Source organism: Dipodomys spectabilis, unplaced genomic scaffold (assembly GCF_019054845.1).
Source record: "Dipodomys spectabilis isolate Male_0828 unplaced genomic scaffold, ASM1905484v1 ptg000258l, whole genome shotgun sequence".
Taxonomy (NCBI): domain Eukaryota; kingdom Metazoa; phylum Chordata; class Mammalia; order Rodentia; family Heteromyidae; genus Dipodomys; species Dipodomys spectabilis.
The window spans coordinates 2,014,961-2,034,797 of NW_024870935.1; the positions used below are offsets into that span (position 1 = coordinate 2,014,961).

General features: G+C 46.9%; 1 protein-coding gene across 1 annotated transcript in view; it reads right to left on the minus strand.

The window, feature by feature from the left end:
* Positions 1 to 19,837, minus strand: part of Atp10b (ATPase phospholipid transporting 10B (putative)) — a 129,915-nt gene that overhangs the window by 54,342 nt on the left and 55,736 nt on the right. Inside the window, exons 3-4 of the mRNA XM_042699612.1 lie at positions 1,659 to 1,957; positions 370 to 564 (exon numbers count right to left, since the gene is read on the minus strand). Of these exons, the coding sequence (XP_042555546.1) occupies positions 370 to 564; positions 1,659 to 1,957 (494 nt within the window). The remainder of the gene's footprint in view (positions 1 to 369; positions 565 to 1,658; positions 1,958 to 19,837) is intronic.

The window sequence follows — 19,837 nt, forward strand, 5'->3', positions numbered from 1 at the left end:
ACTGGGGTTAGGTAGATCTAGCGATGTTCAGGGTTGAACACCCTTGTGATGGAGGAAAGGAGCGTTTTTCTAGGTTAAACCAAGGTTTCCAACTTTAGCGCTCTTGACATTTTTGATGACATAGCGATTCCTCGCTGTAACGTGGCGTCTGTCGGTGTGGATGGACGTGTGCCCACAAAGATGCCTGGCGGTCATCCCCCACATACCAGGGGCACCGCTCCACCAGGATGACGAGAAAAATACATAGTACCAAGCATGCCCTGAGTCATCAAAATCATCTCCCAACGAAGAATCCCAGAATTCAGTATACCTGAGAACAATACAGAGCTCAAGGCTCTGACTTGATCCCAAGAGGAACCTAGCACCTACCTTTTATAGATCCGGGTATTGGAACAGTTTATTTCTCTGTCGAAGCGGTGCCTCTTGAAGTCCTCCACGCCGTCCTTGACCATGATGATGGACAAGACAATGGCTAGTGGTAGCATGGTGATTTCCCTGTGGAAGACCTCCATGGCGGGCATCCAGTTCAGGACCACTAGCAACAGGAAGTAGAGGTTTGCCCATCTGCGGGGGGTTGGGGTGGGGGAGGGATGAGCAAGGTGTGAGAATCATGGAGAGGAAACAGGTGCTGGACTCCCTCTGTCCTCCCTCCCGTTGGTTCTTTAACCAACGGAGATGCCATTCCATTTTATCTCTGGTATTACATAATTGGGTTGTTAAAATGTGTTTTGGTTTTGGGTCCCAGTCCTGGGGCTTGAACTCAGGGCCTGGGTGTTATCCCTGAGCTTTTTTTTTTTTTTTTTTTTTTGTGGTCAATGCTGCTAGCATTCTATCATTTGAGCCACAGCTCCACTTCTGACTTTTTGGCGATTAATCAGGTATTTTCCCTGCCCAAGCTGGCTTCAAACTGCAATCCTCAGATCTCAGCCTATTGAGTAGCTAGCATTACAGGTGTGAGCCATCGGCGTTCAGCTGGAACTGGATTTAATCTGTGTCTTTGATGGGCTTCCTGGACTGTTTTGCTCTTGTGCCAAGTGGACATAGTTCATTGATAGGACTCATAAAATTATATATATATATATATATATATTTGTTAATATTAAATTATATTAGTTAGGTATTTATTAGATAGTTCTGAAGCCTAGTAGTTGCTCAATATTAACTATAAAACTTGATAAGTTTTAATTTTATGCCAGTACTGAGGCTTGAAGTCAGAGTCTTGAACACACAAGCCTGTCTGCTGCCATTTTCACCTGCCTGCCTTCCCTGCCATTTTGCTTCTCCTTTTCACTCAGCGAAGACTTTCTATTCTTTCCAGCTTATATTTCAATCATTACCTCAAAGAAGTCTTATCTGACCTCTTCAGCTCTGCCCAGTCCTTCCCTGTAAATCCTCATACAACCTCTCCTTGGCAGGACTTACCGTGTTTATACTTTGGTAAGCGTTGCTGTAATTTAAAAATAATGTCTGTCTCTTTGGCTAGAAAACACTCAATGAGTTTCTTTGGTCCTCCACCATCCAACGCACAAGCTGATATTTACTGATTGAATACACAAATGAGTGAATCACATCTTGGGTGTATGCAGAGGCAATATGGCCCAAAGGGAACAGGCCTCCGGTGGCTGGAGCTGTTCTTTGTCAGGACCAGGGCTACGAACCTGTGAAACTGCTCCCACAGAGACCGGGGCAGGAAGGTGAGAGGGGTGTATTTGGTTGTGCGGATGCTGTTGCTGGAGTAGCTCCTGCAGGCTCTCTCCCAGTCCCGGTGACACAAGCTGTTGTTGGGGAACACCACCCGCTGCCCGGTCAGGCTGTAGCTCTGCCTGTGCTCTGACACCAGCAGCGGCGTGGTCTCTGATGGAGACTGGAGGAAGCCAGGCCGGCCTTGCCACCGCCACCGCCACCGCCACCAGGATGAGTCCACAGAGACGGTCATTCCAGAAGCAGGTCTGAAGGCCTGGAGACAGACACGGTTAGACAGCATGGGTTGGTTGGTACAAGGCTGCAGGAGGTCGCTGTGGGTATGGAGAAGGGCAGCAGGTGAGGCCCAGGGCTCTCCACGCAAGGCCCAATATCTGAGTCATAGCTAAGTCCTAACCCATCTGCCACAGTTCCAGGCGGAGACACTGAGCAGCACACAAGCCACACGCAACACCGACGCTGTGACAAGCAGAAGCATTGACGGCCCCGTTGGGGCAGTCGGGGCAAAGCAGAAATATGGCTGGCCCACGGGGGACCCTAATTCTATCTCTGGTTTATTCCTAGTACAGTGCCTCCTCCCACTTGGCTCCCTTTCAGTTTCCTTATTCACATTAAGGAACTCCAGTCGTACTGAATTTTCCTCTTCTCACTGCTTTTTGGGCTGGTTAATGGGAGAGGGAATCTCAGAGAGCTTTTCTGCTCGGGCTGGCCTTGAATTGTGATCCTCAAAACTCAGCCTCCCGAGTAGCTAGGATTATAGGTATGAGTCCACCAAGGCCTGGTTTATTGTCATGTTTTGAAACCATAGAAAAAGTGTTTGTGCTTTAGGGTTTCTTTGGCTCATTGTGTGTGTGTGTATGATATTTGTGATATTTCAGAGAAGGCGCTCTGGGGCTGAACCTTCAATGTTATTGAAATGAAGAGATTGGGTGGATACTGGCTTGATGTGGGAAACAAAGGTATTTTAGGTGGATTAGATTAGCACCTGCTTCTCATAATCCTATCCTTTATTTTTAACAATGTAAGATAGGCTTTCTTCAACATGAAACCCATAAGGGCCAAAACATAGCTCAAGTTGTAAAAATATTAAGTGTTCGCTAAAGAATGATTGTCTACTCAAGAGTAGATTTTTTTTTTTTTTTGGTTGTTCATGGGGCTTGAACTCTGGGCCTGGGCACTGTCCCCGAGCTGTTCGGCTCAAGGATAGTGCTCCACCACTTGAGCCACAGTGCCACTTCTGGTTTTCTGATGGTTTAACTGGAGATAAGAGTCTCACGAACTTCCCTGTCTGGGCTGACTTTGAACCATGAGCCTCAGATTTCAGCCTCCTGAGCAGCTAGGATTACAAGCATGAGCCACTGGTACCCAGCAAGCATAGATTTTTTTTTAAATGAAAAGTATGTCAGAGTGTGGTGGTGCATGCCTGTAATCTCGGCTACTTGGGAAACAGAGCTCAGGAGGACTGTGGTTTGAGGTCAGCCTGGACAAAATAAGGTAGTAAGACCTTACCTCAGTAAGTTAGCTGGGGGTGGAGGTCCCTGTTTATAATCCCACCCATGGGGGAGGTGGGTGTAGGAGGGAGGATTGATTCATGGCTGGCCATGGTGCAATTATTCGAGACCCCAGGAGGGAGAGAAAAGATCTGTACAATTAAACGGAATCTATACTTCTCGATACAAAGCGCATTATTCTGATATTGGAGAGGAACATTGGCCGTCAGTTAACCACAGGAATTCTCAAAGCAGTCTTTACATAAAATGTATAAAGTGTACAAACACAGTTTTCTCTTGAGATACCTGAGTAACAAACAACAAATACATTAGAAGAAAGGATCTGCGGCTGGCCCATCCCCAAAGCAACTCTGCCATAACTCGGCAGTAGTCTGCCGTCAGTTCTTTTTTTTTTATACCACACCCAAATATTTTGTTTAATTAAACGCGGTCTGCCTACAGTCAGTTTACCTAGTAAAAGCTTAAATATTCTGGCTTGGTTCAAAAGAATGGCTATCTGACATTCAGGAGTTCCACCCCTTACTCTTTTAAAAATAGTCACAGATGGAAATGACTTTCCTTCATATAGAGACTGTTGATGCATTAGGACAGCACTACCCTTCACCTCCTCCATCTGTATCTGCTGACTTGGGAGCCGGGTTCAGAAAACGTCACCCACCAGCATGTGTGGTGGTTCACAATCGTGATCCCAGCTGCTTGTGAGGCAGAGGCAGGAGGATTGTGAACTGGAGGCCAGCCAGAGCAAAGTGAGCAAGATGCTATTTTTTCTTTGAGTGTCTCTGCTCTACTCTTTGCCTAGTGTATGGCCATGTTGGGAAGCGCAGCCCCACACTTCATCAACCCGGGAAGAATGTGCAAGACCAGACAATTTCTCAAGGAAGTGACTCAGCTTTCAAGATGGCTACTGCAGGGACTCAGAAGTCAACGACTCTACTCGGCTCATGGTCGAAAGGCCAGAACGGGTCTGTGGATTTAGCTCAGGTGCAAAGGAAATTGTGCTGAGTGAGAATCATTCAACATAGCACGGTGTCAGGTTAAAGGGAATTTATTACTAAAAATAGAACCACCAAACAGGGTGCCCGGGCTCACGCCTATAATCCTAGCTACTCAGGAGGTTGAGATCTGAATATCCTGGTTCAAAGCCAGCCCAGGCAGGAAAGTCTGTGAGATTCTTATCTCCAATTAACTACCATAAAACTGAAAGTGGCGCTGTGGCTCAAAATGGTAGAGCACTAAGCCTTGAGCATAAAAGCTCAGGGACAGTGCCCAGACCCTGAGTTCGAGCCCCATGACTGACAAAAAGAAAAGAAAAACATAGAACTACCACATAATCCTGCTAGGCCACTCCAGCACATAGCTAAGGAGAGATGCTTGCACACCTGTGACCACAGCTGAACACCTCACAACAGCTAAGATATAGAAGCAGCATCAGTGCTCCACAACAGACGATTAAAGAAAGCATAGCACACATGTACAGCGGAGTATTATGCAGCCTGAAGGAAGAATGTAATGATGGCATTTGTAGGAAAATGGAGGGAACTGGAGATGATCATGTTAAGTAAAATAAGCCAAACTCAGGCAGACAAATATGTTTTTGTTCATGTATGGAATCTTGAACTTCCCCCAAAGATGTCATGATCATGGGGAAGATTAACAGGTGGGAAGGGGGGGAAGGAGATGGTGAGAGGCATGATTATTACATTATATATATAATATATGGATTACAAAATTATATATAGAATTACATTATATATAAAATATATTTAACCATGTGTTTATATATACATTAAATATATAAATATACAAATACATAGTCTATTAAATATATAATATATGAAATATATGAATATATAATAATTTCACATATAAATATATATTTATGAAATAGCATAGTGAAATCCACTTGAAGACATTAGGAAGGAGGGGAAGGAAGGACTGGGGTAAAGAAAGAATAACCTGGATATGATGAATTTGATCAGAATACATTATATGCATGTTGTGAATATCACCCTGAGACTCTAGGATTCCATCAAGTCATTGTTTTTTAAATAAAGGACATTTCTTTCAAAAAGATGAGTATAGATGTGTCAGAGTCATGCTCAGCCTGACAATTGGATAGAGCCATGCCGATCTTAGGTATCTTTTTTTGTTGTTGTTGTTGTTGGTTGTGGGGCTTGAACTCTGGGCCTGGGCACTGTCCCTCAGCTCTTCAGCTAAGGCGAGCGCTCTACCACTTGAGCTACAGCGCCACTTCCGGTTTTCTAGTGGTTTATTGGAGATAAGAGTCTCACGGTCTTTCCTGCCCGGGGTGGCTTTGAACCGCGATCCTGAGATCTCAGCATCCTGAGTAGCTAGGATTACAGGGGTGAGCCACCGGTGCCCGGCTGATCTTAGGTATCTTGATGGCAGAAGGAAGACCTTCTATGTCCTGCAACCACTTGGACACTCTGCCATCACATCTTAAGGCACGACAGCAGCTCCCAAACCCAGTCCTCTGAGCGAGGCTGCCGACGGCAAGGTGTCAGCATGTGCATACGTGCGTCTGGCATGGTCTACAGCGCAGACACGTCGTAACATGCTTGAGACAGACGTGAGCCACTTGTCTCTGTTTAGAGATACTGCCGCTCTCACAATGGAGTCTGCTATTGTATAGTTGCCCTGTTCCTGAGTCCTGGAATGACAGCTACTCGCTGAGGGACCCAAGAGAACTCTTGGATGATGAGAGAGACCTGTGGCTTCTGGAAGGGTGGCCACACTGGTGTTTCAGAGGGCATCTACGACCAGAGCGGGGTCCTTGGTCAAGGAGCTGAGGAGAGGGAGGCTCAGCAGTGCAGACTCTGACCCAACAAAGGTAATGCGCAGGCCGGCAATGGGGCCCTGGATAAATGGCAGACAGGAAGTGACAGAAATTGTCTGAAGAAAACGTGCCAAAAAGATGTGTTCCCTGGGATTAGTAGCAGTGGCCATTTAGAGAACTGGAGTTGGGGGGGTCCAGAGGCATTTTGGGTCTTATATCCAAGAATGACAAATAGGAGGCTGCACTCTTGGCTCAGATCAGACCTTAGAATCAGCAGCCATGGGGAGTAAAGGGAGGAGGGGAGGGAGGAGGGGGAAGGAGGAAGGGAGAGATCACCCTGGGAACCAGTCCTAACACCTGCTGAAGTTAGCAGTGGTCACCGAGCAAGTGGGAGACACTGCCTGAGACTCTACTTACCGTCCACAGGAACCTAGAGCAGCCTCCCCTGTACCTCCCTGATGGAGGGTAAACAATCTGGGGAAATAAAGAGACAATGCAGGCCAGCTTTGCTTTCTGAGACAGGTACGATCGGATGCATAATTTCATTGTTTAATACCCCTCCGGGCAGAAATGCAATGGTACTTAAAAAGTTGTTTCATAGATTCTTTTTGGCTTGTTTTACTGATAACATAATGAAGTTGGGTCTAATGAGAAGGGACTAAATTGCACACAGAAACTGAGTGAATCAGGGCTGAGCTGAAGGGTAGAAAAAGTTGTTCAAAGTCCGTAGGGCTGAAAGCAATTAAAAGGCAAGTTCACACAAGCGAGGCTGGCGAGCGGGGACCTGGGAAATGTGGGCTGGGCCTTGTCAAGGTCAAGTGCTCTGGGCTTCTGGTTTAGCACAAAGACAGGGGAACAGATTTGTGAAGTGGGGTGAGAAACATGGATGCGAAGGAGTTGATTCTAGAGTTTTCTCAGGCAAGAAACAGGCTGTGACCAGCCACTGAATTGTTGGAACACCAGTACCTCTCAGTAAAGAAATCACGTGTCTCCTGGAGGAAGGTTCTGGAATACCTTCGCAAGGCACCAGAGACCTTATGGCTCCTCTTGCTGCAACCCCAGCCTAATTATTTTCTGCTGGCAAATCTAGCAACAGTAATTGAAACCTTTATTTCCCATTGGTGCGATCGCATAACTGCTTATGGAAACTTCATATGCCATAAAAATACCAACGCGAATCATGGAAGCAAATGAAGGGAGGAAAATAGGCCCCTTCGAATACCTGCTTCTGCAAACATTTATTAAAGAGACAAAAAAAAAAAGAAAATTGAATGGCGAGCAGAAAGGTTGCAGTGTAATCTTTTTCTTTCTTTTTACAACACGGAGTACAATGAAGTCTCCGGCTCTCCAGGGTTCTCTGAGCTGAATTCAAATTAAAGTCAACTCTCTCTCAGCTTCGCCTAGAAATCAGTCATACCTCAGAGGTTCTGCAGGCTGGTTTGGCTATGAAATCTAGATCCTGGTCTGGAGACAGAAAATACTCCTGGCCATTATCAGACTCTCAATTGCAAGAGGTTCAGGTCAATTCTCTGGAAGGTTCTTTTCTCTGACTGTAGCTCTTCTCCTGAGTTTGTGGACTCCCCCACCCCTCTTCTCAAACTATCCTCTGTCCAGCCTGGGGACTCCTTTGATCTGACATCATATCTGTTCTTATCTTTGCACGAGAATGATTGCTCAGGTGGAGAAGTGTGAACATTGCCTGTCCATTCACAAAGGCAAGACTATTATAGTCTGTGTGACTCAGCCCTCCGCCCTGCCTTTCTGTGTTGATGGCCCTGGCTGGGTCCCAGGTCACTCTGCTCGGAACTGGCATGATTTCTGTAAGTTGGCCAGTTGTAAACAGGAGCTGAGATTGCTGGGAAGTATGTGAGTTTGTGTGTGTGTGTGTGTGTGTGTATGTGTGTGTGTATGTGTGCATGCATACGTACACATGTTCTTTATGATAAGAATACAGAAATATGGACAGTTACCAGGTGGGCTTTCCTAGCTTGGGGACCAAAGGCTTCAGAATATCTGGGGGCCCATGGAATGGGGTGTTCTGTTCCAACCGGACGGCAGATACTTCCTGGATCATGAACATCCACGGGAGGTCAGGGTGACGTGGACCTGACTGAGAATCCTGATTAGTGTCAAGGGGAACATAATACCTCCAGGAACTAAGTCTCTATTGTGGCCACGCCTCAGACCCTTTGGGCTCCCAGCTATATCCCTGCTATATTCCCACAGCATCAAAAGGGGGCGTGGGATGGGCAGAGTGCAACTCAGGATTGTCAGGAACTGCTAAACCTCTGTAGTCACCTTGCCTGGGAGACGGCAGGAAGAAAAACTGTGAGTAGCCCCTGGGAAGAGGCCAAGGATCTGGACGTGGGTGCTGGTGCTGGCCTGCCATGGTGGCCGAGTTCCAGCTGCTGGGTGAGCTCACAGGTGGGCTTTGCAGAGAAAGCCCCAAGGAGTATTACAAGTCCAGGCAAAAGGTTACAGACCCCCCCCCCCCCACCCCATGACTTCCCACGGCTGGATTCCAATGGTTGACACAACCTACGATGGTCCCTCCCCATTAGACCCTTTCTGACCTCTCATAGCAATTCACATCCATTTGTTGCAAATCTTAGTTCTGCTGCTTACTAGCTGCAAGGCCTAATAACTGCTCATCAAGTTCCTCAGAATACCTAGATGGTAGGAGTGGGATCTGAACACAGAGACTCAGGACTAGGCCAGTACTATACTTCCAAAGCCCTGTCCCAGTACTTTTTCTGCTTTAGTTATCTATTTATTATTTTTTTTAATAGGCTCTTGCTGTTTTTTTCTCAGGTTCAGCCTTGGACTATGATCCTCCTATTCTTACCACCTATATAATGGACTACAGGCATTTACCACCATGACTAGCTCGGGTACCTCCTTTGTGTAGGAATAACACTACTATTGACCCAGGTTGTGAGGCTGTCAGGAGAGAACACTTCTAAAGCACTGGAACAATTGCAGCTTCAGTTGTAGTAAGTTGGTCTTCCTTTAATTTTATTTTTGTTTTACGTGCTGGTCCTAGGGCTTGAACTCAAGGCTGGGGTGTGTTCCTGAGCTTTCAAGGCTAGTGCTGTACAAGTTGAACCATAGCTCTACGTCTGGCTTTTGTGGTGGTTACTTGGAGATAAAGAATCTCACAGGTTTTCCTTCCCTGGCTGGATTCGAGCTGTGATCCTCAGATCCCATTCTCCTGAGTAGCCAGGATTACAGGTGTGAGCCATCCAGTGGCCAGCACAAGTTGGTCTTAACTAAACATATCCAAACACACACATTTCAGACAGTCCATAGGTTCTTCAAAATCCCTTAACTCGGATTAAAATCTGTTGTCTATCCTCACAACGGGATGCAACGATTTCCCGGAACCCTGTGTTCCATGAAATACCAACTGTACAAGAAATGTAGACCTCCGATGTAAAGGCTCACCCATGGAATCTAGCTTCTTTCTCCCTCCTCTAGCTAAGGTAGGGGAGATAATCACCCAGTGTCTTGCCTTCCTTCCTTCATCATCCATTCATTCTTTCTCTTCCCACACACTGGTCACCCCGGCCCTCACAAACCTTTCTTACTGTTGCCAGCTCCCTCGGCTCCTCAGAAGGAGTTGAAATATTCATTACAGACCCAACGGCCTTTCAAACCGTTGTCAACACACAGGGAAAAAAAAAAAAAGTAGCACGGAGAACAGCACTTGCCTTACCAAATGGAGCAAATCTTATTTACAAATGACCTTTAACCCCCGAGATCAGCCCAAATAAAGAAGCAGCTGTCATCTCTGGAATATCCAATAGTCTTCACCCTGACAAGGGCCTCCAAAGACCAGATGCCGTTCCAATCTAATTGGCCCTCTGCCCTTTCCCTGACTCATGCAGCCATGCACGGCCAGGCAAAGCATCCTGGGAATGGCCAGCCAGCCCGGAGATGGGTGACCCTCTGACAGCAGGGCTGGGGGATGGAGGCCGGCAGGGCTCTGTTAATTAGAGAATACCCCCCACCCCAACCCTCCCAAAGATTTCAGAGTCAGGAGCTTCTGTAATCTCAGAGCTCTCATTGCTGGTTCATAGTAGCTAGAACTTTCCATCCACTTGGGCCTGGGGCCTAGTGTGGCAGAGAGTTTTCTGGACAGACATGAGGCTCCAGGTTCAGTCCCCAGCATCTAAGGAAACAAGGGACTCCTTGGCATATATTCTGATGGGAAGGATAAAGAACACGAAGTGAAGGCAAGCGTGACAGGTTCTCCAAAGGCACCCAAAGGGCCGGAGGTGTAGCTCAGGTGGTAAAAGCAGCCAAGGCTTGGGAGTTCAAACACCATTATTGCCTTCCCTCAAAAACAACAATGATGATGCTTTGGTAACACACCAGAAACAATGCTAAGCATCTTGGGTGCATGAACTCATTGAACTTCCACAGCATTTAAAAATTATATTTATTTATGTATTATCATGTTGGTTATTTCCCCCACTTGACAGATAAAGACAATGGTGGCAGAAAGCTTAAGTGTGATTGTCCTTGAATGGCCAGGTCAAGTCCAACTTGTAAGTTATCAGCCATAAACTTCTGTTTTCATTGTCATATTCCTCTTAATCCTCCACCCAAACATGTACAGTTAATTGTGATGGCTGGGGCAGTGGCTCATGACTATCATGCTAGGTATCTGGGAAGTGGACCGTTGAGGATTGGGTTTGATGAAAGAAAAAAAGCTGGTACATGACAGTTAGTGAGGCTCCATCTCAACCAATGGTGGGGTGTGGCAACATGGATATATCATCCAAGAGACAAGGGAGATGCATACATAGGAGGATCACAGTCTAGGCATCAAGAGATGATCTCAAATACAAATAAAGGCTGAGAGAATAGCTTAAGTGATAGAAGGCCCTGAGTTCAAACTCAGAACTCTCCAATAGGAAAAGAAGTCTCCGTACTCTCTAATGGGTGTGTACACATACTCTCTAATGGGTATGTACACATACTCTCTAATGGGTGTGTACATATAGTCCGAACGTTCTTCATCACCTCCACCAATAACTACCTTCATCCAACCCAACTTCCTCTCTCAGCTGGCTTATTTCAGTATTTCCTTCTTGTTAGCAAGAAGTTGCTCTTTTATCATGCAGGTTTCCCTGATCGCCATCTTTAAAACTCTGAGCTCTCTCTTCCTCTGTAATCTCTGGCATGCTTCCTGACATAAATTTTTATTCCGAGCATTTAGCCCCACTTGAGAAATCTTTCTAACTACTTTTTGACTTGTGTATCGCTTTGCTTTCCAGTGCTGAAAATACAAGCTGAACGAAGGCAGAGATTTTTTTAAAAAAAATCTGTGGTTTAGACTCATTCACGTAAACATCTGTTGATTTAATGACTTAATATTCCCCTGGTTTATTTAATGACTTCTTCTGGTTGGATCAAGAAAACATTTCCGATGGACAGAGACAATGTCTGATGTAGAAAAGAAAGGGAAAGTTGACAATGAAGCAGGAAGAATGGAGAGGCATGTATGGAGGAAGCCAAACAAGAAAGGGCCAGTTACAAAAAAATGAGCCTGGACAGATGGAAAGCAAAATGGTTGGTGGTGTTGAGTTGGGGTCATTTCTTCCCAAGTCAACTCTGCTTTTCTCACCAAGAATGTCTGGGACCTGTGGGAAGCCACTGCCTCTAGATCTTGCTGGGGGAAAGAAGGAGAGTTCAGGAGAGTTTGTTTCTCTTACTCAGTTGCTACACTGAGACTGGAAGGGCAAAGAGGTCAAGGGAAGAGAAAGGCAAACTCCGGGACTTCTCCTCTCTTCTTTTGTGGTACTGGAGATTGAGTTCCTGGACCTGGAACTTGCTAGATAGGTGTTCTATTGCTTGAGCCATATACCTCCAGCCTCTTTTTGCACTGGTTATTTTTGGTACCGATCCTGGGGCTTGAACTCAGGCCCTAAGTACTGTCTCTGAGTTTCTTTTGCTCAAGGCTAACACTCTACCATTTGAGCCACTTCTGGCTTTGTGTGTATGTGTATGTGTGTGTGTGTAGTTTAGTGGAGATAAGAGTCTCATAGATTTTCCTGGCCAACTTCGAACTGTGATCCTCACATCTCAGTCCCCCAAGTAGCTGGGATTACAGGCATGAGCCACCAGCGTCCAGCTTGCATTGGTTATTCTCTAGGGAGGGTTTTGCTTTATTCCTGGACTGTGATCCTCCTACTTGTCTCACCCCGAGTCACCGAGTGTTAGGATGTGTGGTGATGGAGGAACGGGGAACAGGTCCAAGGCACAAGCCCATGGAACATGCTCCGGGGAAAGTTTGCCTTTCTCCAGTCCACCTGACGATTTCAGGAAGCATTCAGCAATCGTGCATGATCTCAGTAGATGGTGCCATTTTTTTCCCCTCTCAGACCTTGTTATACAATGTGGCTGATGCTAGTGTTGCACACTCAAGACTCCTCCTCTGTGTAGCAAATGTCCCGTTTTCTCAAACCACATGCAGGGCCTATCTTCACTCTCCTGGCGTGTGAGCTCAGACGCGCTCACTGTGTGTAAGCACAGGCAAGTCAGGCACAGACACCAGAAGCGGCCTGGGTATTTTTGGAAAACATATTTTCATCTTCAATTCACACCAGACCCGGAGTGGCGCTAAGTCATTACAGAGTGTTAGCATCACTCATCCCCACCCCGGACCACTCTGTCAGGAGCTGTGTCAAGCGCTGTGGGTCTCTCCAGCGTGCTTCAAGGATCCGGTTCCTTGCATTTGGCATTTTCTTCCTCACTGTGAGTTGAGGGACACACTCCCATCCTAAGAGAAGATCGGAGGTCCGAGAAGGAAGGAGGGGAGGAAGAAGCAAAGCCAGAGCAGGAAAGGAGGAGGAAAAGGCTCTCACCTCCTGTCTACCTACTCTGTGCTAGCCCAGCATCGAATACACGGAAGGCATGAACTCTGAGTGTTCATGCTATGCATCACTACTCTCTGGGAAGAAACCTTGGATGTTGGTGCGCCCTGGCCGGAGGAGCTCAGGCGGGCGTAAACAGAGCAGCTGTGCAGGCCTGGTGGAATCCTTGTCTGAGAAACAAGCCCTGGGAACAGCCTTGGGAGAACGAGGGATGCCAGTGTTCAAGCTCGGGACCGTGGAAACCAGGCAAAACCCAGCTGCTTGTAGACAGACTCTGAGCACAGAAGCCGTAGAGGTCCCCGATTCTGTCCTCGACCCTGCTGCTTATTGTCTGAAGACCCTGGGAGGACCTCCTTCTTGGTGTCAGTCTGTCTGTCTGTCCTCTGTGGATCCTGAATGGAATCACCATTAGGTTCCCTCAAGGCTTCAGATTGTGGAGGATTTTCATCATTCTCACATGAGGGAAATAGCATCCTCTGGAGATGTAGAAATAAAGAGGTTTGTCTGTCCCTTTGTGGGCATTCTGGACACTTCAGTTGGCTAGAATATGGTCATTCAAGCCATGCACTGGTGGCTCACGCCTGTCATCCTAGCTACTCAGGAGGCTGAGATCTGAGGATTGTGGTATGAAGCCAGCCTGGACAGGAAAGTCCATGAGACTCTTAACTCCAAGAAATGACTCAGAAAAAGCCATAGGTGGTGCTGTGGCTCAAGTGGTAGAGTGCTAGCCTTGAGCACAGAGAGGCCCAGGGGCAGTGTCAAAGGCCCTGAGTTCAAGCCTCAGGACTGACCAAGAAAAACATATATACAATATATAAAATACAAAAATATATCATATGGTCAATCCCAGTTCTGAGTGCCAAAGGGAAGCTTCCTGAAGAATTCTGTCTTTCCACACTCTGTCCCCTCTGCTTCCCTGTGTGAGTGTGTGTCTGTCATGGTGCTGACATCTTGCAAAGAGGACTAGAGGTACAAGCAGAGTCTGCAGGAGGGTACAGATGACTCGAAGGGGTCAGTCGTGACTGCAGGAAGAGCGCAGCAGGTGGCCGCATGTGACTGAAGAATTTCCACGTGTGGAGACAGATTGAAGCATCTAGCATCTTTCCACAAGGAAGAATCGGGAAGAAGAATCCTCACTCCCCTCCATCTGGCTTCCATGAGGGAGCTATTCAGTATCCAGGAACCATCTTTAAGAAGTGGCCCATTTATTCTGCAAGCGATCTCTGGTGCCTCCCTTGGTGGTGGACGGAGCCCTAGCCCGGGCTTGTGTGCATGGTGCTCTGGGAAGCAGTCACGCTCTGTCAGCTGTGGCCAGAGGCAGTGCCTCGCTGGCTGTCAGGATGCCTGTTAACCCTGAGTGTCAGCTCCAGAAGGAAAGACAAACAGCTCTGAAGAAATGCAGACAGAAGGGTCTATGCCTCTTGTAGAGTCAACTGCTTGCTGCACGTCACTCTATCCAGCCTACTGATGAGGCCCAAAGGGGGTGGTGGTAGTAGTCCCTGCCCATCGGGGTAAGAAACTGGACTAGCAGTCAGAGATGTGGTTGTTCCTAATCTGGACTCTGTCTTGATCGACCTTCAGGGAGGGTTTCCCTATAGCTTCTCCTTGTCTAGGAGCCTGCAGGAGTTGTGGCTTCACCGCTTTGTCAATTCTTGTCCCCAGAAACAAATACAACAGCAGCCGTAGCAGCAATTACAGAGAACGAGAGCATCACTATGTGTTGAAATCTGTTTTGTGCTTTTCACCTTTTGCTTTTTCTCTCCCAAGAGCTCAGCTGAACCCATCTCTATCTTCACGGGTCATGAGATGAAGAGGATCTTAACTACATTCCAGCCTGGCAGGACGCTATCCCGTAGAAGTTGGCAGTGGATTAAATTAATTTAACCATTAGGGACAGATCTAGTGTCTCAGTGCTATCTGGTGTCTTATTAGATCAAGGATTTTTTCATGAACTTAAAAAAATAGACTATCAATTTGGGTGTTGGTGGCTCATACCTATAATCCTAGCTACTCAGGAGGCTGAGATTTGAGGCTTGTGGTTCAAAGCCAGCCCAGATAAGAAAGTCGTGAGACCCCTACATGGAATCAATGACTCGGAAAAAGCTGGAAGTGGTGCTGTAGCTCAAGTGGTAGAGTGCTAGCTTTGAGCACAAAGAGGCTCAGGGGCAGTTCCCAGGCCCTGAGTTTAAGCCCCAGGACTAGAAAAAAAATCAACAGAAATTCCTAAAGCAATCCCCTGATTGCCTGAAAGCCATTACCTCCAGATACTTCTAGCTGAACTCGAAGGAAGGGAAATGAAGGGATAGTTAGAAGTAATTATATCAGTAATGAGAATAGAGGTGACAGTATACAGGGAATGCTGACTGTCTGTGTATGACCTGCCTAAGCACTCTGCCTGCAGTATTGGATTATGTTCTTACCATAGCCCTCAGAGGCTGGTACCATTGCTGTCCCCATTTTCCTAGATAACAAAACCAAAGTTGAAGGTTTCAGGGCTAGGTTCATAGATGCATGGATGAATTAGACTGTGGTTGAATGAATGAATTTCAACTCTTCATGCCTATGCTTACACAGCATGTGCATCTGAAGTAACGACACAGTGGGAAAGAGACCACTTCAAAGTACCAAAATAAAAAACGAGGCCCAAAGTTTATATCAAAGTAATTTCTATTGAAAAAACAAAGGATCGGCGGGCATTGATGGCTCACATCTGTAATCCTAGCTGAGACTGAGATCTGAGGATCACACAGTTCAAAGCCAGCCTGAGAAGAAAAGTCCATTTGATTCTTATTTCCGATAAACTACTCAGAAACATTCGGAAGTGGTGCTATGGCTTATGTGGTAGAGTGCTAGCCTTGAGTAAAAAGAAGCTCAGGGACAGCACCCAGGCCCTGAGTTCAAGCTCCAGAACAGGCAAAAAAATAATACTAATAAAAAATGAATGAAGGATACCTCTTAGTAAGAGAAAACCCTATCTGGGCGAGTTCTCCAGACATTTCTTTTAATATCACAATTTTGGGAGTGAGAAAGAAGTTGGTGAGAGAGAACCGTCTTAGATGATAAAACTAAAAAAATAAATTTTTAGCAGCTGACCTGAGGTCAAGAGAAAGCTGAATAATGGTAAACCACAACAGCTGGGCCTCCAGGAGGCAGGCAGCAACCAGCCAGAGCATGTGATTAGCAGCTGAACAAAAATATATTGAGTTGTTTTTTAAACCAAAAAATTAAACATCACCTAAAATATCTTCAAAATCACAGGGCTGTTGCCAAATAACACCTCTGAAGTATTCTAATTCAATGTTCTCAACTCGGATTTATTTGGAATTTTGATTTTTATTTTTAAAGATAAGCCAGGTGCTGGTGGCTCACGCCTGTCATCCTAGCTACTCAGGAGGCTGAGATCTGGGATCGAGGTTTGATGCCAGCTGGGGCAGGAAAGTCCATAAGACTCTTCTCTCCGATCAACCACCAGAAAACTGGAAATGGGGCCCTGTCTCCAAGTGGTAGAGCGCTAGTCTTGAGCAAAAAAGCTCAGGGACAGCACCCAGGCCCTGGTACTGTCACAAATGGTGAGGTATGGAATGCCAATGCTGAGCAGTGAGTAGAGGCCAGGAATTTAAACTGAGGGCTTCATACCCCTCTATGGTGGGGCACTTTCTTACAACTTTAAGTTGATCCATGTGTCTAGGAGCAGAACACCTGGGTAATGCTCTAACTTCACAATGTGTAAGGCTTGTTTCTATAAGCCGCCTCCCCCCCAGTTCTGTGAGCACGGAGCCCCACGTGGCTGAGCATTGACCTCCACTCACTATCATCCACTGAGAGAGATCGTTAAGTAAAGGCATCTCAGCCCTTGTGAGGACACTGTGGCCCCCAGAAAGCCAGGTGAATCGCCCAAGATCACACAGCAGGTGACAAGCCTGCAATTTTAGCCTTGCGGGACAAATTGGCTACTCGTACCTCTGCCTTCTTTGCAGATGGGTGTGGGTTGGCTTGTGCTGTTTGGAGGAAAGATGGCTGCCTAGGTTTTAAGAACAATAGGAAGATTGTTCGGGCATCCCTGAGCTCATAAAAGGCAACAGAAACTTCAGCTGAGCAGCCATTGCTCCTGACCAGAGCGTCACTGCTGCTATAGGACAAGCACTGCTATCAACAATAACAATAACAACAATAATAATATATTATTATATAATATATAATTACATTATAACATATAATATAGATTTAATATATGTTATATATTATTATATTACATATTTTATATAATAATAATGATTATTATTATTATTCCAGAACTTATTTTATATAATAATAATGATTATTATTATTCCAGAACGTATTATGTTTCCTGCCTGGCCTCTGCAGCCTTTTTTTTTTGTGCTGGTACTGGAACTTGAACTCAGAACCTGTGCATTGTCCCTGAGGTTTTTTGTTTTTGTTTTTGTTTTGCTCAAGGCTAGCACTCTACCACTTGAGCCACAGGCCCCAGCTTTTTGGTGATTCATTGGAGATAAGAGTCTCATGGACTTTTCTACCCAGGCCGGCTTTGAGCCACAATCCTCAGATCTTACTTAGCCTTCTGATTAGCTGGGATGACAGGTGTGAGCGGCTGGTGCCTGGCTCCCTTTTAGTTTTTCTTGGATGGTGGTAGTTTTCCAACCTCCCCAGCCCCATCTACTGGGCTGTGCTGAATTCAAGAGCCAGCAGCCCTTTAAACAGCCTGTTAGAAGTTGAATTTTGCCCCACCCACTGCCGAGATAGATTGAAGACCTGCCGTCTAGTTTCTGATCATGTGACTTTATTTAGGAAATGGGGTCAGATTAGAGTGGACTAGCAGCCAGGAGATGACCTTATAAAAAGAAAACCCACAGAGATACACAGGAAAGGGATCAGCGCGTCTGCAGAGGCCGAGATGCCGTGCTGCTGCCTCTCCCCAAGGCCTCTCCTGCAGGCTAGAAATGTGAAATCAAGGCGGCCGCTGAGCTCTCTGGACTGGAGGAAGGAGAGAAGGTTCCAGGACTGGAGATGCTGAAGAGAGCCCAGCCCAGCTGCCACCTTGATTCCACATTTCTAGCCTGTAGGATTGTAAGAAGATCGATTTTGGTGGGGAGGGGGTCACCGAACACACCCAGTTTCTGGTGATTTGCTACAGGAGTGCCACAAAAGGAGCATGCAGCCGTCCTCGAGATCTCTTTCATCTGCTCTTATAGCCTGCGGACACCCTGGCCCCCCTTTTGTCCCTCTTCTCATCCGTCTTCTGGCCCACCACTTCCTCCTCTCAGCCTGACTCCCAGGACAAGGGAGCAGCTGGGCGGGGACTGAGCCAGCATGGAGGGGGGGGGGGCGGACAGGGGAGCAGCTCTGTGCCCATGTGGCTGGGCGGGAGAAGCAGCTGCAGGAAGCAGGCTGCAGTGTGGATCGAAGCGTTAGCGCCTTTGGAAGCTATGAGAATAACAAGCTTGCCCAGGCCCTCATGTGAATTGGCCCAGACACCTCCTCCTCCTCCCTACCCCGTGTCTTGAAATTGACTTTGCCAGCTTCTTAACATTCAGGGTAACCCTCGCTGGTGAGCTTGGACAGACCCGAACATTGCCTACGACGCCAGGCACTGACAGCTTTCTCCTTTCCTCCGCTTGGCCGTCCACGTCCTGATTTGAATGGGTTTTTAAATGAGCCTCGGACAATTGGTAGCATTTCCCAATTAAAACCAAATACCCTTCATCCACCCTTCACATAGCCACTGAGTACAAACAAAAAAAAGGCTCAGCCCCCAGCTCTGAAAGCCCTCCGGCACTGTGAGTAACAGGACCAACTTGGGGGTCTCAGTCATGGCCACATGAGCTGAGCTTTCCCACCAGTCCCAGGGTGAGAGCCAGACTTGGGGTTTTCTAGCCTGATTTTGGTCAGTTGCATAACCACTGAATTCAGATGTCTCCCTCAGATGTGGAGGAGATGACTGTGCGGCCAACTTAAGAAGAAGATTGAGCCTGATCTGGGAGGAGTCTCTATAGGGGGATGCAGAAGATGGCAGGTGTTGGGGGCAGGTCTCAGACAGCTGTAAGTCTACAGGGGAAGGTGGCAGCTGGTGTGTTTGTGTGGAAGAGGCCTCTCTTCCTCTTTCTATAACCCAGCTGTTATCTCCTGTGATTCTAAGTCCTCCTCACTGCCACCTGCTAACATTATTATTGCCAGCCGAGAGGAGGACCTTGAGAATGGAAACATTTTGCAAGTAGGATTGGTATCAGATTGATTTGAGTCGATGAAGGGAGGGTCTCAGAGCTGAACGCTCTGACTTTTGCGTATGCCTCTGGCATTTCACAGAGCAGATGACCCCAGGCGGAAGGGAGAGAGGGACTCAGCCTTTGGAACAAGCTCGGGGAACCACTAGAAGTAGGTGACTTGCTGGATGAGGGGAGCAAAGACAGCCAAACATGAACGATGAAGGTCACAGATGCAAACTCTGACCAGCCAACTGGTCAACCACTCAACCAGGCCCTACCCCTGGATTCCTTCACGGGCTACCTTTAGTTATTCTCACCAGAAATTCTTCCACACCTGACTGAGAATCTGCAAGTCCACAGAGCTTAGTTCCTGAAGATCAGCGAGGTAGCCAGCATCCATCTCTTTGGTGTAGAGGTAGGGGTGATAAGAGCTGTCATTCATACGTGGCTTTAGTGGTTCCTTCCTTATGGGCACCATTACTGTCTGGCTCCAGTCCCATCCTTCATTTTGCTGCTGGAGTGAGTTTTATCGCCAACCTGTTTCCAACACCTGAATGACTTCCTTGTATCTTCTAGGTAAGATCTGACCCCGCCCCTCCCCATGGCTTACTATAAACTCCATCACCCCTAATCTCTAGTGAAGTTCTCCAGCTATGCTCTTCCTCCATTCTAAGCCTGCTCACTCCCGATCCATTCTGGCTACAATGAACCCTAGAGTCTTCCACC